Source organism: Pituophis catenifer, unplaced genomic scaffold, assembly GCF_029215685.1.
Source record: "Pituophis catenifer annectens isolate HBS135680 unplaced genomic scaffold, rPitCat1.0.hap2 SCAF_3, whole genome shotgun sequence".
NCBI classification, from domain to species: domain Eukaryota; kingdom Metazoa; phylum Chordata; class Lepidosauria; order Squamata; family Colubridae; genus Pituophis; species Pituophis catenifer.
This window is the reverse complement of record NW_027256883.1, coordinates 43,026,075-43,043,543: the sequence shown is the minus strand read 5'-3', so window position 1 is coordinate 43,043,543 and position 17,469 is coordinate 43,026,075. Positions and strand designations below refer to the sequence as shown.

The 17,469-nt window shown below is 35.9% G+C and overlaps 1 protein-coding gene across 2 annotated transcripts in view; it reads right to left on the bottom strand.

The window, feature by feature from the left end:
* The window catches only part of PCMTD1 (protein-L-isoaspartate (D-aspartate) O-methyltransferase domain containing 1), a 39,658-nt gene that overhangs the window by 15,152 nt on the left and 7,037 nt on the right, over positions 1-17,469 (bottom strand). The window contains exons 2-4 of one of the 2 annotated variants that reach the window (XM_070940545.1): positions 11,610-11,705; positions 10,999-11,422; positions 9,566-9,668 (exon numbers count right to left, since the gene is read on the bottom strand). In XM_070940545.1, coding sequence (XP_070796646.1) covers positions 9,566-9,668; positions 10,999-11,305 — 410 coding nt within the window. In that variant the 5' untranslated portion in view covers positions 11,306-11,422; positions 11,610-11,705. The remainder of the gene's footprint in view (positions 1-9,565; positions 9,669-10,998; positions 11,423-11,609; positions 11,706-17,469) is intronic. The other variant, XM_070940547.1, reaches the window with a different exon arrangement.

Here is a 17,469-nt window from a genome sequence, read left to right as displayed (position 1 = left end):
ATAAATCTAATCTTAAAAATTAGAGAGGGACATACTTTAAAATACTCCTTCAGAATACTACTTATTAGAACACATATATACATTAACATTTAAATATGATGCAGAGAGATATTTTTTAAGAAGCAGGATAAATTAGACAAAATTATATATATATATTACATATATATATATAATTTTGTCTAATTTATCCTGCTTCTTAAAAAATATCTCTCTGCATCATATTTAAATGTTAATGTATATATGTGTTCTAATAAGTAGTATTCTGAAGGAGTATTTTAAAGTATGTCCCTCTCTAATTTTTAAGATTAGATTTATTCTTTTAGCTATTTGTATATTTGTTTATTAGTTTGTTTATATGGTATAGCTTTCATTAAGTAATTCTTGCTGTTTTTAATCTATTCATGATATCTGGGTGGACTAGATTTATAAATATAATTACACTTGCTTTTACTTTAATTATCTTCAACATGAAAAGCATTTAGAGTAAAGGCTAACTGTGAAATTGTTATTTCTCATCATCTTTTTGTAAAGTTCCATAATTTTATCAAGCTTTGTCTTATATGTCCTTTTTGGTATTGTCCTCTTTTATATCCCTTATATCATAAGTATCTGTACAGTCCATTAGCTAGACCGGCTTCTTCCAGTATTGACATTCTACAATTCAGGAATTAAAACCCAAACAGTTAAGTTTTCATGAGTCTCAATCAAAATCTATCTACATCCCAATAAACCCCAAAGATTTCTTATGGCATACACTCTTGGAAATAAATATCTTTTCTACTATATGTTTCTACTATTTCTATTATATAGAGCCATGCTAGCGCGGTGGTTAAAATGCAGTGTTGCAGGCTGACTTTGTTCACTGCCAAGAAGTCGATCCTGACCGGCTCAAGTTGACTCAGTCTTCTGTCCTTCTGAGGTCGCTAAAATGAGAACCCAGATTGTTGGGGGCAATATGCTGACTTTGAAAACTGCTTAGAGCAGGGGTGTCAATTTCGTGTCGTCACGTGACATATTGGGACTTTTTTCCCCTTTGCTAAACTGGGCAGGGGCAGGCCCAGCACGTGACGCATCTGGGCCATGGGCTGCGAGTTTGACACCCCTGTGTTTAAAGAGTGCTGTAAATCACTATGAAGCAGTATATAAGTCTAAGTGCTATTGCTACATTGTTAGAAGAACGTTCTATGACGATAATGAAAATAAATAACTTTTCAATAAGGCCCACAGAGGATGATTTTCTACTAAATTTTCAGTTAACAAACTTATGGATGATAAAAATAACTTTTGTGATATTTTCGCACGTCTGGTACATTAAAGGTCACAATAATCAGGGAGCAATCTTAGTTTAGTTAATGAAATCCTTGGTGATCTATTTCCCCAAATATATAGTATATTCTATAGAACTTTCCACTCTGAAAACATTAATTTCTAATTAACACTGAGATACTTCTCAAAAAAGAAATCAAATGAGGTACAATATTTATTTTAATAACATTAAATTTACCACACTTTAAATTCATTTATTAACATCTAAATCAATATTTTCTAAATTTTTCAATATACTTCCACATATTCAGAAAAAAAAATCCTCAAAGTAGTAATAAAGTGTCCACAAGGATCAATATATTCTCGCCATCATTACCGTATTAGCGCTTTATTTAAATCATAACTCCATCTGACTTTGCTATTGCCACTAATTGAAATATTCAACCAACCAATTTTATATAAGATATTTCATCATTGTACAATATGAGATTCATGTATGACATCAATTTTATATCTACTGAATATTTTAAATACCTTAAGTGTATTTCACATATCATTCATTTCAACTCTGTATCCTTCACCTCAATACATGAAGAATTGAAATTTAAAGTAAGTGCTCATATAAATCACAGATTATAAACCAGTTTGGCAGGCAATAAATGCTAACATTATAGATATATGAGTACAAATAAATATTAAATAGGTAATCAAACAAGTGACTAGAGAAGATAAGTCTAAAATTAAAAGTATAAAACAATACATAAAAAAGGAACTTAAAGATATGTATAACATTATTTCCTTGAAGAACAAGTTCGCCACCAAACTCACTTCTCTTCCAAATGTCCAAATGGTCCAAATGTTAATATTATTTTATTTATTTAAACCAATATAATGATAGCAAAACCCTGCAGGAGACAATAGAAGCCAACAAAAATAAAAACAGAAGAAATCTAAACACAAAAAAAGACAGAATTTCAAAATGGCAATGACCATTCACTGTACAGTGAGAAATGCCAGAGCAGGTGAACTGGGAGGCAGAAAATAATGGAAGGGGGAGGGAAAGGAACTGTTTTTTTTTGTCCAAAGTTTAACCCAAGGACATTTTGTACAAACATATGTAAAAAATAAAATCAAGGAAATAATGAAATATTAAGACAGTTAATAAATGACTTTCAAAACCTGAAACAGAACCAAGAAACAGGAAAAGAAAAAAACAGAATTTAAAATCTAGAAATCTTCAAGCTACCATTATTTTCTCTGAAGATTTACTAGGAACCATTATGAGCTAGTAAAATAATCAAACTGGTGATGGGTAAGGAGTTAGATAAACTGGAATAGAGAATTTGCTTACACATGCTTACAGGTATTATGAACACTAACTATCTTAAATAAATAGCTAGGTTCAAAAATGCTTTCTACTGGGTTCAGTAGGTTTAAAAGCTACTCATTAAGTGACAGGATATTTTATATCATGCACATATTTATAGTATGGTTATATTAAATACTTCCTTCTCCAGGAAGGAACAGTTCACATTATCTTTAATGCAACATAATTGAGAGGTGCTCATCCTCCCTTTATAACTATCACCATTCTCTGAAATAAATTACACGCCAGCCTATATATTTTAATGCAAACTGTAGAAACGTGAGAAAAGTAAACAAATGTAATAAATAAATAAAAATAAAAATAGGTTGCATTATGCTGTTTTGCCTTTACTTAGGTTATAATATTTCCTAGTACATGTGTACTATGATTAGCAAGTATTTGCCCCCTTTCGCTTTTGTTTTATGCTTTCCAGGGCCATTTTAGCTTATTGCTTCTTGTTCTGTGGTCCAATTATTTTAATATACTGTAACAATTATTTTTATGTTTTGTCATATTTAAAGTCTCAAATACCACTGGTAACCAGAATAACTTTTTTTGCAAATAAAACAATTTTCCAGAAAAGTCACAAAAATTGCTTTTAATCTTTTAATGGATCATTTTTCTTATTGCTCAGTGAATTTTGTAAGCGTGTGGGTGCCTGCTTTACTTGTTGGCATTACTGTAGATAACAAAGTTATATATAACCTTGGGAACCTAGTCTAAGGCTAGAACATGCATTAAAAACTTTTAATAGCATACTTACACCTTTCCATATTTGCATGTATTTACAACAGATTAACAAAATTTTGTTCTAGATGAAAGGATGAGAACTCTTCATGCTTAAAATATTAAATCAATAATAAATATCTCACTATCACCATTAAGACTTCTGTAACAGCTAATTCTCAGAGAGTTTATTTTCAAAGCAAGCATATATTGGGATATTTACGTGACCCAAACTATTAGTATAAATGACCACTTTAGGGTTTGTTTCTCATTTCAAATTAGCTTAAATTGACAGAATTATCTTGAATATTTCCTGCTAATGTCAGGAATATTAAAAATACTAATTTACCTTTCCAATTTGACAGGACTGGACAGACAGGAAAGGAAGGCATGTAACTATTTTGCCTAAAGCAGATATTTCAATCATACAAAACTAAAACCAAAAAACAATATCAATACATACTGATCTATGCTTTAGAACCTATGGTTTGCCTATATCCTATGCTCAGCATAATCAATTAATAGATGTGAGTTTATGCAGACATAACCTACAATCCATTTATACGAAGAATATAACATTTAGTCTGAAAATTGCTAAATAAAAATAGTGGCAGTTATTAATGAAATGGTAAATTAGATACTAGCAATTAATACATACTCGAAATATGTGCCAAAATACAACTGTGAAGTAGCTAAAGTGCTAAATACTTCGTAATACATACAATTTAAATATAGCATGAATCCTTTCATTATAAGCTGTAATGAAAGCCAAAAGATTACTTATTTACTGATTTTAGACTTTTTGAATCATGTAATTCTTTACACTTTGCAACAAATAGCCATAGTATAAATAATATAGCATAACTATAGAATGTAACAAAAAACTCATAAATAGCTTACTGTATTTTTCAGAGTGTAAGATGCACCTTTTTTCCCCAAAAAAGAGGCTGAAAATTGGGGTGCATCTTATACTCTGAATGTAGCCCCACCCAGGTTTCAGAGGCTGAAAAAAGCATCAGAAATGAAGCTTCAGAAAAGCCCCCAAACTGAGTTTTAGAAAAGAAGTCCCCAAACAGAGTTTCAGAGGCTTTTTTTGTGAAGCTCTGTTTCGGAGGCTTTCAGAGGCAGGAAAAAAAGTTTTTTCTGAAACAGAGTTTCAGAAGTTTCAGAGGCAGAAAAAAAAGCAAAGAAAAAGCAAGGCACAGAGCTCACAACCAAGGAACCTGTTGCTAAAATTCACCTCTGGGAACAACTGATTTGGAGTATTCCAGGAGGCCAATCCACCTGCCAATCAGTTTTTTTCTTATTTTCCTCACCAAAAACTAAGGTGTGTTTTATACTCGGGTACATCTTACACTCCGAAAAATATGGTAATACCAGAGCAATATATAAATAAGTCTTCCACACTATCTTAACCAAACATATAAGTTCTCCAGAAGAACTCAATTTTAATCTATTTCTGTAAGGTCAACAGAATCAGGTCAAATCTAACTTCCAATGAAACACTATTCAATAGTACAGGGATCATAATAGATAAATATCTCCTACAAGCCTTGCCCCCTCTAAATTCAGTAGTGAGAAACTATCAGCATTTTTTCAATATGTTGTATCACATATGTTGACTTTGGCTGGAGGAAGCAATCCTGAAGGTATCTCACTACTAAACCATATAGGGCTTCATTGGCTAAAACCAATAATTTAAATTGCTAATGCAAGGCTCCAATTGTAGGTTTCATATTTGGATGGTTTAATATTTTCAAACCATATAAAAGCAGTTAGATGCTGCAAATTAATGAGTGATCTTTAACAGCAGTTCCATATATAAGTCACTGCAGTAGTCCCAACAGGTGGTGGTAAGAATGTGAGATGTCATTGCAAAGTCCTCACATTCCAGGTACCACTACAATTGGTGTACTAGTCAGGGATGGTTAAAGAGTTTCTTGGACATGGCCTCCATTTGCTTATCCAGCAGTAGCTGTGATCCACAAGTTACAGAATTACTCCTTCATGGGCTCTTCTGTCCTCCAAGAAAAACAGTGGACATTGCAGAGACCCTAAATAAAGACTAATTGTATCTTGCTGGGTTTAGTATCAGGTTGTTCCTTTCCATCTAGACCAGTGGTTCTCAACCTTCCTAATGCCGCGACCCTTTAATACAGTTCCTCATGTTGTGGTGACCCCCAACCAGGGGTGGGTTCTAAATTTTTTTACTACCGGTTCTGTGGGCGTAGCTTGTTTTGTGGGCGTGGCTTGGAGGTCATGTGACTGGGTGGGCGTGGCTAGCTGGTCATGTGACCGGGTGGCCATGGCTATGTATATAGGGACTACTCAGAGGGCTGAAAAAAGTCATTTCTGACAGGTCCTCGCACTTTTGACTGGTCCTCACACTTATGACCATCCTCACATTTATGCCCGTGCAGCATTCTTAACAACCATGTTACTCATTTCACAACTGCTTATTTTCACCATGGTGATAAGATAGGGCAAAAAACGTAAAATGTGAGGACAGTCGTAAATTCAAGAACTAGTCAAAAGTGCAAGGACCAGTCAAAAATAACTTTTTCAGCCCTCTGAGTAGTCCATGTGCACAAAAAGACTACCCAGAGGGCTGAAAAAAGTGATTTCAGACAGGTCCTCGCACTTTTGACCGGTCTTCGCACTTATGACTGGTCATCATTTATGCCCATTGTAGCATTCTTAACAACCGTGTCACTCATTTCACAACTGCTTCTCTTCACCATGGTGACAAGATAGGGCAAAAACATAAAATGTGAGTACAGTCGTAAGTTCGAGGACTGGTCAAAAGTGCGAGGACCAGTCAAAAATAACTTTTTCAGCCCTCTGAGTAGTCCATATGCATAAAAGGATACAGCAATAGAGAGGGATGAAGGAAGGGAAGGGAAATTAGAGTAGGAGTGAGGGTAAGAGAGGGAGGAAGAGAGGAGGAGAAGGAGAAAGGAAGAGGAAGTAGGGAGGAGAAGAAGAGGGGGGAAAGGAAAGAAAAGAGAGAGGTGGTAGGTTTGAGGAGAAAGATTGCTGTACAATAAAAAAGATGAATGGGAAGAAAGCCAACCCCAAACAAATATAAAGATATTAAGATAAAGAATGAATTGTTAAACTTTAAAGAATAAAAAAGAACAAATATGAATAAATAGCAATAGTTAGAAACACACATACAAACATACAATGTATTTTCTTTGAACAGAGTATTTGGCCGGTTCACAAATTTAAACAGTGTTTAGTCATTTCAATTAAATTTACAATTTCTATATTTCCTTTTTGCCATATCTATTCCTCATCTATTTTTTTAAAAAAAACCAATATTACCCTTCATCCTCATCTCTAATCTTAATCAAATTCAATTTTTCCCTTTTATTCTATATTATACCCCTTCCCATTGTCATCTATTTTTATATCCATCCTCACATTGGTTAATTATGTAATTATGTAATACAGTTGTTTAATACAAATTCAACATTTTAATATAGATCAATTAGTTACATAACTATCTTTTTTGTATATTAATATGAACATGAATATTCCAATTATTTCCATGCAATCCAATTTCTTACAAATCAATTAATTATATTTACCAATAATAATAAACCAAATAATTTCCCCCATATATTCCTCCAAAGCACAATTTAACCATTTCTGCTTTCAACACAATATACAATTAATAGTATCTCAATTATTACAATTCCCTAGTTAAATAGAGCTTTTTTTCTTTTGTGTTTTAAAATCTTGAACTCTCCTCTTTTGCCCTAAATTTCCCATTGTTTGCACCTACCTTTTTTGGTGAGGAGAAAGAAAAAGAAAAAGAAATCTCTCTCCCTGCCTCATTTTGTCACCTGCTTTACTTTGTTTCCTTTTAGCTAGGGAAAAAAAAATCTGCTCCAGCACTCTTTGCAGCAAGCAAAGAGCTTGCAAAACAAAAGCTTGTAAAGGAGCCTACAAAACAGCTGAGAGTGAATCAGCTGAGAGTCGGAGGCCGATCTAATCATGCTAATTAACCTATGCTGAAGCTAAAAGAGGCTGTTTTTTTCTTGCTGTTTGCTTGCAAGGAGGTAAGTGCTGCGAGGCACAGGTCAAAGGGGGGCCACCCTCCTTGCCACTTAGCCCCCATTACCCCCTTTGCTTCTAGCGTCCCTCTGCCGCCCCCCCTTGCCGCTTACCACCCCAAGGCATCCCACCGCCCCCCAGGGGACGGTACCACCCACTTTGGCAACCACTGGCTTAACTACTTAACAACCGGTTCTACCAAAGTAGAATCCCACCACTGGGTCTACCCATTTATATTTGCAGGCACTGATCTACTCATTTGTTTTCTTTTAACACTGATCAGCTGTAGGGCGCCCCTTTGAAGCCCCGCGGCAAGAATTTAAACAGTTTTTTTCCCTCTAGCCATCAGAGGGACTCCGGAGGCAGCAATAGATTGGGAGTGGGCAGGGTAAACGAACGGCTGGAGATCCAACAGAACAGAGAGTGAGGGTGAGTGAAGGTGTGAGGGGGGGTGAGTGGGCTTTGGCGACCCTTGTGAAATGGCCGTTCCAACCCCAAAGGGGTCACGACCCCCAGGTTGAGAACCACTGATCTAGACCCTAATAACTTCCAAATAGTGGGACAAGGCTTTGTCTGCATTGCCAGTATGGCCAGGATGGAGTATCACCAGCCTTTTAATATATCAATCACATCATGAACTGACAGATGACATTCTTAATATCTTCAAAGAAACATTAAAAAGTCATGGGTAGAGGATCAAACCTGTAGCAGTCCACATAAGAGGCTACTGGATTGCTTCTTTGACAACTTCTGGCTAAAACTACCCACTGCTGAAGCACAGTGCCACCCCCTCCAATAAATAAATAATTCAGGACATGATAGTTAATGGTTGTCAAGAGGTCAATTGGACCAGAAGTTGTATACTATCCCATCAATGTTTTGACAAAAGTCATGAACAGGGATGAAATATGGTTCCGTTACATATCCAGGATGGACTGAGAAGAGTCCAGATAATTCATTCTAGGAAGGTTTGCTTCATAGAATTCCACTGTTTTATCACAGTAGTTCAACAATCTTCTCAAAAAAGGGAAGCTTAGGAATAAAGAGTTAGTTGTCCAATACAGTTAAATCCAGAGAGGGCTTTTAAGGAAAAGGTGCATTACAGCTTTTTTTAAAGATGCAGAAAACACCCTTTCCAACAGAACTAACTGACCACCTCTTAGATACAGCTGATCACATTTCTCTCAACTATCCAAAAAAATCTGGAAGTACATTAATCCAACCCATGCATTCAAATGAGACATTAGCAAGCACCCTGTCATTTAATTGGCTAGTGAATATAGCAGATAGTTACCATCATGAATCCTATACATGAAGAGTCAAGAGTTCATAGACAAAATGTTGTATAGAACAGTTACAAATGTCAAGCAGGCAGGTTTACTTCCAGTCTTCTTCCATTAGCACTTTAGGTGTCGCTGCTAGGGCTGCATTTCCAGAATTCTTCAACAAACAAAGGAGCCAATCCAGGATTGGCTAGCACAGAAAGGCTATTTGTAGGCAATAATATTAAGAGAACAGGTTGCTTCTTGCTGCTGGTAGCTAAACAGGGAGGTGATGGAACTGCCTACCAGATTCATCGGAAATTTCCCAAGTATCTGCTGGTACTATGAAAAAGTAGCAGAGATACAGGTGCTATTTAAAATATTCCTTGACTGAAATCCAAAATAGGTTGTACTACTCAATTTTAATTTGAAGTTCAGAAATATTCAGAATGCATTCCAGTAATTTTAGCAAGTAGAAATATTTACATATGTGTGTGTGTGTATGTACATGTATGCGTGTGAGTATATATATATATATATATATATATATATATATATATATATATATATATATATATATATATATATATATATAAAAAGACGAAGAGTGAGAAAAAGTAAGGTAAGGAATACGAGAATCTCCTCAAACAACATGAGAGACCAAGATGTGCAATACTTTTAAAGACTGTACAAGTATTGATAATACAACCGCATTATCAAATTAATGAATGCCTTACATTTTGAACATTTTAAAATAATGTTGCAAACTTGTAATTGTGGCTGCAATAAATAAGCATGGCAAGTTTCCTCAAAAGTCTTCATAAATACTTTACTACTATAAGGAAAAAGATTTTAATATAAAATTAGCCATCAATATACTTACTTATCAAAGCTATCGCTGCATTTTATGAAGCTCTCCAGTTTTTCCTTAGCATATTCCACCACATCAGGATGAAGTTCTATTCCATGATTTACTCCAAAAGGGCCTGTAAATTAATATTCAGCAACCATGTGAGATTATTGAATCAATGTATTTTTATAAAACTGTACATTGATGTGTATGCTAAACAACTACATAGCATTAAGTAGATAGTGGAAACGTATGTATTCTTACAAAAGAGAAAGTTATCCAATAAGCCACAAACCATATAGCTGCTATACTGATACAGGAGTAAATAAAGATCCCAGGGCTTAGCAACTATTCTTTATAAGTAGAAAAAGGAATGACTGCAGATAATTTAGTGCGCTGCAGAAAGTTGTTTATTGTCAATTGCAGATCTTTGGATGGTTTCACAAAACTGTGCTTAACCTTGTTTTAAAATCAAAACCACTATGTCAGGGGTATCAAACTCGATTTCATTGTGGGCCACATCAGAGTTGTGTTTAACTTGGGGGAGGTGTGGGAGCATGGCCAAGATGGGCATGGCCGGGGTAAGCATGGCCAGCTCGACATCACTTGTCGAGGCTCAGTTTTTGGCCGAGATGGGCTCCTGCAGCCCTCTACCAGAGTAAACAGAGCCCGGGGAAGCCACGTGTGGCCCACCCAGGCTCAGTTTTAGCTGGCCGAGTGTTGCAAGAGTCTGTTGCGACCAAAAATGGAGCCTGAGAGGGCTGCGCGAGACCCACCCGATCTCTCTTTTTACTGGCAAAGCACAGGGGGCCAGTCATTCGCTATTTCCAGGGCGGCCCGGTGGGCCAGATCTAAACACCCCGTTGGCCAGGTGTGGCCCATGGGCCTTGAGTTTGATACCCCTGCACTATGTGGTTATGATGGCAATCTCATTTATGATAGTGGTAGTGCAGGTTTTTATTCAACTGCCTGCTTCTGTTTATAAAAAGCAGGAAAAGATCCAGAATAGTGCTTAGCATTATTAGCTGCTTTTTCATTAAAACATGGCAAGAAGGTATAGCTCAAAATTCCTTATTTATCAGGGAGAATATATTGAATTATGTTATTTTCCTCACTTTATCTCCCACTTTCAAAATAATGAAATAAAGATATAATATTTAAATTTAAGTCTCAACTTAAATGTCATGATTGTACTTTTAAAACAATTGAAGGGTTTCTATTTTGTACAAGTGGGCAATACTGACATAAAAATTAAGCTATAAATATTTGCTCATCTTTGCAAAGTCACAAATCTCTTGGTAATTTAAGAAATTTTGATCAATTACATATCAGGAACACTAATTTGAAAAGCTACTTGTTAATATCTTGCAAGTTTGGCAGGGGCATAAACATGCTACTTTAAAACCGAGAATATCAGTAAAGTCAACCTATATAAAATTAATGTTCAATAATTTTAAAAATATTACCTAATATTAATCCCACCATTGTACTTAAATATCCGGTTCCACTACCCAGATTAAGAAAAGACAATCCAGGCTGAAGCTTTAATGCTTCCATGACTTCAGAATAAATGCATGGTGCCGATAAATGTATATTTCCATGCTTCCAAGCCAAGTCTTTATATGCATTGTCTCTATAGCCTTCCAGATAGTAATCACCACGATCAATAGCTCTGAAGGCTTGTTCTACTCGCTCAGTGCGAATATATTGTGCTTCTTTCAAGTTATCAATTAAGTCATCATTATCTTCGCCTGCACTCACAGCTCCTCCCATGATGATTGTCTTTTAACAATTCAATTAATTTTGAGAATACATTGGTAGGTACTTGTCTGATGTTTCCACATAGAAGGTCCAATCCAGTCTGGCTCAATACTGCTTTGCAAGAGAATCCTAAAAAGATTTTTAAGAAGACATACTTTTATTTTCACAAGTTGTAAAATGTAACCAAATTCAGTGATAATTGGATAGGAAAAGTAAATAATCTTCTTTGATGTCTAATGTAGTAGACATACAGTTGCTAAATTAACCAAATACTCAATATACAGTGAAAGTCCTCAGAATTTGTAGAAAGCCTTACTAGATGAAAGTAATCCATATCCGCCACCCCAAATGGAACTAGGTCAAAACAAAGCTGGTCTGGAAATGTACAGTTGATCCTCAGTGGAAAACAAGTCTATTAAAAGAAAAGAGCAAATCTGTATGTTAATTGCCCATTCAGAGTAATACCGATATAGTAATAGCAAGCAAAATTTTCCTTGTAAATTTTTACTTACAAGTAAAATGTTATCTTATCCAGCAGGTAACTGGATGTTTCCATGTACAAGGAAACAGCAGATAACTGGATGTTTCCATGTACAAGGAAACATGGCAGATTTTATATATTTTTCTTATTGACTATGGAATACATTATTTGACAGTCTCTTTTCTAAATACAACCTTCATGCAGAAAGCACTGGAGAAGATAATATTGAAACTGATACTATGGTTTTTAAAATCTATTTGAATTAAGTTTTATAATAATAAACAATTTCAGTTAAATATTGAATTTTCTTCTCAAAAACGTATTTGTCTCCTTATTTATTATAAAAAAAATCCAGAAGAAAAAGTGTGTGAAGAATTGTGGAAGGACACATGAATCAATAAAGTTGATTGTAGTAAAAAATCATTTAAAATGAATCTTAGTCTAGTAGTCCAAAGTTAAATGTTGTTATATTAGGGTAAGTTAAAGATGGATTTAATGGTCTTTCATACGAAACAATGACACTTGAAAGCCCAATTAAGTAATGAACAGAGCTTTTTCTCCCCAGGAAACTATCTAAAGGTTATTAAAATAGCTCAGCTTCTGTGGAACAGTTACAGTAAGCTATATGATAAATAGAATAAACATGACATCTAAAATGTTTGAGGTTGATTTGCCCACATCCAGAAAAAAGGAAGTATTTATTGGAGATCACAACAAGTTGAATTATATTTTTATTTACTCAAGCAAATGAGAATTATTACTGCATAGTTGGATCATCAAATGTTTGGAAACAACTGGTATCAGTAAAAACATTATAGACTATTTATAGAAAAAATAACAAAGCAGTGGGAAACAGAATACACAGCTGGAAATGAAAAATAGAGGCCTGTCAGCATTAGGAGGGGCATCTTCCAGAGTGACCAATTATCATTCCTATCTGCAAATACACGATGCTGATACATTACAACATCCCAGGTTCTACACATCTTGGGAAGAACTAGATGGGTAGAAGGCCTATATGTTATTTAGAATTTTCTTTTTAAAAAACGGCAAACCATTTTTATGTAGTTATCAATAAAATCCCATATAGTAACCAGAAATTGAACTTCAATGTTTCTTCAGTTCAATTCAAGAGAAACAGGAATTTTTATTTTAATATTTCTTATCAGTTATACTAAAAATAAAAATTTCATATTAATAATTTGTGCTTCTATATAGTTTAGAGGTGGTCAGATTTGTTCTTTGCGAAAATGAAATGCTGCCAAACACATCAAACTGAAGTCGAGATGCTGTAATTAATGAAGCATTTTCAGCAACTTAAGTTTTAAAACTTTTCTCATTCTGACTAGTTGAAAAATTCTGAAATGTATATATAACCAAACTGATTAAAAAGTACCTCTTCCCTAATAGAAAAAAAGCTGTTCAAATTGCTACTACTGTCCAAGTAATTATGTTTAAAGTATTTCAAGCAGGTAAAACAATTCTTTCTCAGCCTTATTTCCACCCATAACTACTTTACCTTTGGCAGTTAACATATACCTGCAAGTCAGTGACACAATCATAGGCGCACAGATGACCTTACAATAAGCAAACATACCTAGAGCAATACGTTTGCAATTCTCCATTATCCTTGAGATTCAGTAATGATATTTCATCATTTAGACCCATGGAAAGGGGATCTCATGTAATTCTTATGATCTCAACAATTTTCTCCTTTCTTTTAGCCTCAGCCTTAAACATCTAGAGAACATTTCCTGATGTCATGGTAAAACCATACAATGGACACATAAACACCATGTTATTTAGAAAGCTTACAGAGTTCCTTCATAATCACATATTTCCTCTTTTTATCTGGAACACACCATCAAAACTATCATCTATTTTGAGACTTTAACTACAGCCTCATTTGTTCTGATTTGATTTGTTCTGATTTGATCAACTGAATGGAATTAAATCAGGCACTGTTAACTGATAACTTGAAATCTGTCTCACATTTAACCTGCATCTGTATAACCTTGTCTTCCCATTCCTTTCCTCTTGCCTCATACCAATTAAATCCTTTATCAATTTAACTGTTCCATGTATCTGAAAAAAGAAGTTATAGCTAACAAAAGTTTAGGCGTTTTAATGAAATTTGTTAGTCTGAAAAGTAATTATCAGACTCCTCCTGATTTTCCTCTCTCAACTGTTAACAATATCTTTCCAGTGAGCAACAGAAAATTTTCCTGTAACGAGGATATGGAAATAATCTTCTCTCTACCTCTTTGCATTTTCCCACAAGTACAGAATCTGCTGTTTTAGGATCAACCAACTATTCATTCATTGATTGTATAGGAATTGACCAATCAGTTTTCATCCAAACCTGACAATGTGGGGTATAAGACAATGACTAGCTAAAGTCTTCTTAATTATGTCTAAGATGAGACTAGAACTGATAGTCTCCTGTGTCTTAATCATTAGACCAAACTAGCTCTCGTAACATATGAAACTTATGGCCCTCCCAATTTTTGCTGAATTGTAACATGCTTATAATAGATTTCAATAGGATTAGAAACTAGAATAGGTTTAGAATAGGATTCCCTGCTCTGATTTTAAAAGATACACTAGGAGGACTTCTAGATAATCATTTCCCAATGAGAGTTAGCACCTGTCAAGAGATGTGATATACAGAATTCCTTTTGTTCTAAAAATGCCATGAACTGAAGATAGACCATGGGCTCAACAAAGATTTATGTTTTATTAAGAACTGTATTATAAAGCATCAGGAAATATGACATAATTTATATGATCAAAGTATGTGGCTGTGTAATATTTGCTCATTCCAATTACTATAGGGCTAGCCACACCTGACTCCAAACAATATATATATTAACATAAAAGTTTTTTTTGTTAAATTAAGGGTGGCCAGGCTCTTAACATTTTCAGGATCTCAGGTTTGCGCACACAGCTAGATCTTAAGAGTCTTATGAAAGACCTAGTCACAGCTGCCACTTGCTCTTCAAGCAGGAACAAGTCCATGAAGACCTCACCAGGTCTTCTGGGGCAATGCTATCCCATCCAATATGGTACCCATCCCTATGGAAAAATCTTGTTCTCAGGAGGAATAAATACCCAAGGCTACTCCATTTTGCTTGGACTGAATTGGAGACAATTGTCCCACATTCAGGGCCCTACAGCCTCTAGACACTGGGATAGGATATTCACGACATCACCCAGCAGATCTGGTATGGAGATATATAGCTGGGTATCATCTGCATATTGATGGTATCTCACCCCAAATCATAGAATTGCATCACCCAATTATTTCATGTAGATATTAAATAGGACAGAACACCAAGCTCTAAGCAACAATATGAAAAACAGAAGATAAGCAGAGCCATTCTATTATCAAAATATATTACAGGAACACTGTAATCGTGTTAATATGAACAGGAACAGGTCTGTTACAAAATTCTACTGTCAATAGATTATAATGCTAATATGACACACTCAGAATGCTCTAATGCCGTGATGACGAACCTATGGCACGCATGCCAGAGGTAGCATGCAGCGTTCTATCTGGTGGCACAGGAGTCATCGCTCCAGTTCAGCTTTGCTGTGCATGCGTGCACACCTCCTGCTGGCCAGCTAGTCTTCGGGTCTCTGCCGTGCATGCGTGGGGGGGGGGCAGGGCATTGTGGGGGACCATGTGCGCATGTGCAGGGGGCAGGCTGTGGGGGAGCGCACACATGCACAGGGCAGAGCACGTGCAAGGGGCACACAGGCCTGCGCTGGAGGTGGGGTACATGCATGGGGGCCACGTGTGCATTGCATTTTGGGGGTTCAGGTGCGTGTGCGTACTTTGGGCACTTGGTCTAGAAAAGGTTCTGCTCTAATGCATTAACTTGTGTTTTTTATGCTGGCTAAGCTTGCACAAGAAGCAAACAGAAAAATTAGGAGGGGAAAAGAAAGTTTGCTGAAATAGCAACAACATTCTTCCTATTAGAAAAGATTGTTGTGAATATTTAAGACATATTCACTATCATCTCACCATAATATCCAATTTAGTGAATGGCTACATGACAAAAGGTATAAAATGATCTGGCCTATTTCAAGGACATATAAAGACATCCTTTGTCTAAAGAGTTACTTATAAGCATTTAAAGCATGCCCTTGAAATAATGTTCTTATTCAATTTCAGCAATGAATAACATTAAAAATTATAGCTGTAAGATTATAAGTATAAGTATAATTTTATTTCTATACCGCCCTTCTCCCGAAGGACTCAGGGCGGTGTACAGCCTATTTAAAAACACAAGACAAACATCAATTAAAAATTAAAAATTATTAAATAAATTCAGCTCAATTTAAAACCCCAGAAATTTAAAATACCCCAATTTAAAATTATTATGTTGATAGCCCGGCCTGGCGGAACAACAGGGTCTTCAGTGCACACCGAAATATCTGGAGGTCGGAGATCTTACGTATTTCTGGGGGCAGTTCATTCCACAGGGCTGGGGCTCCCACAGAGAAGGCCCTCCACCTGGGTGTCGCCAGCCGACATAACTTGGCCGATGGCACCCTGAGGAGACCCTCTCTGTGGGAGCGAACTGGCCGGTGGGAGGCTATTGGTAGCAGAAGTCGGTCTCGAAGATAAATAAAAGATAAATGTTTCCTCGGTCCAGTGGTATTTGACTCAAGGGGGCAATGCTCATCTCAATTTCTTAGCCGAGAGTGCCAGCGTTGTCTCAAAACATTTGGTCATGTGGCCAGAATGACTATACACCGAGGCCAGGGGTGGTATTCACTTACCTTCACTACCGGCTCGCATGCTCACACCTGCCAGCTCTGTGCATGCAGAGCGTCAAAAACGGAACATGATGACGTGCCAGATGGGTGGGCAGAGCCTCCCGCAGCCACCACTACCAGTTCATGTGAACCGGATAGAACCGGGTGAATACCACCACTGACCGTAGCACATGGAATGCTGTTATCTTACCATCTAAGTGGTACCTATTTATCTACTCACATTTGCATGCTTTAGAACTGCTAGTTTGCAGAAACTGGGTCAAGTAACCAAAGTTCACCCTATTGCATGGCACTCGAGCCTTGAACCCAGGCTGTCAGCTGTCCAGCTGATAAACTATGCATCTTTAACCACTGAGCCATGCCTTTTTATTGTGTGTTAGAAAAAATATGTTCTAAATATGTTCAACTTAGCAAAATCAGTTTTGCTTCAATGTAAACTGCCAACTAAACTGAGTTATATATTTCAAACCTGGAAGAAGTTACTAATGCCCTTTCTCACATACTTTCTTTAAATAGTATTAAATAGTATTATTAGTATTAACAGTAGATGGCAGCTTCACTCAATAAACATTTTTTTTCTGGGGTTAACCACACCTTTCAAATGGAGTTTTATTAGCAAATACAAAACTTATATTTTCCAGAAATAAGATTTAATTTTGTTCTTATGCTTATTCTATTGCTTTGAAGAGACAAAATATAATATGCACTACTTGCAACAGATAAAGAGCAGATGCTTTGGATTTATTTCACCCTCACTAAAGTGCCATATGCCAATTGCCAGATACCAGGGCTCCTACTTGCTTCTCATGTCAACCTTCCCTTTTTTATTTGTTTCTGTTAAGAGTATGAAATTACAGATGGGAATTGTCTCTTCATTTCTGTACAATATTAAGACAATTACATACAC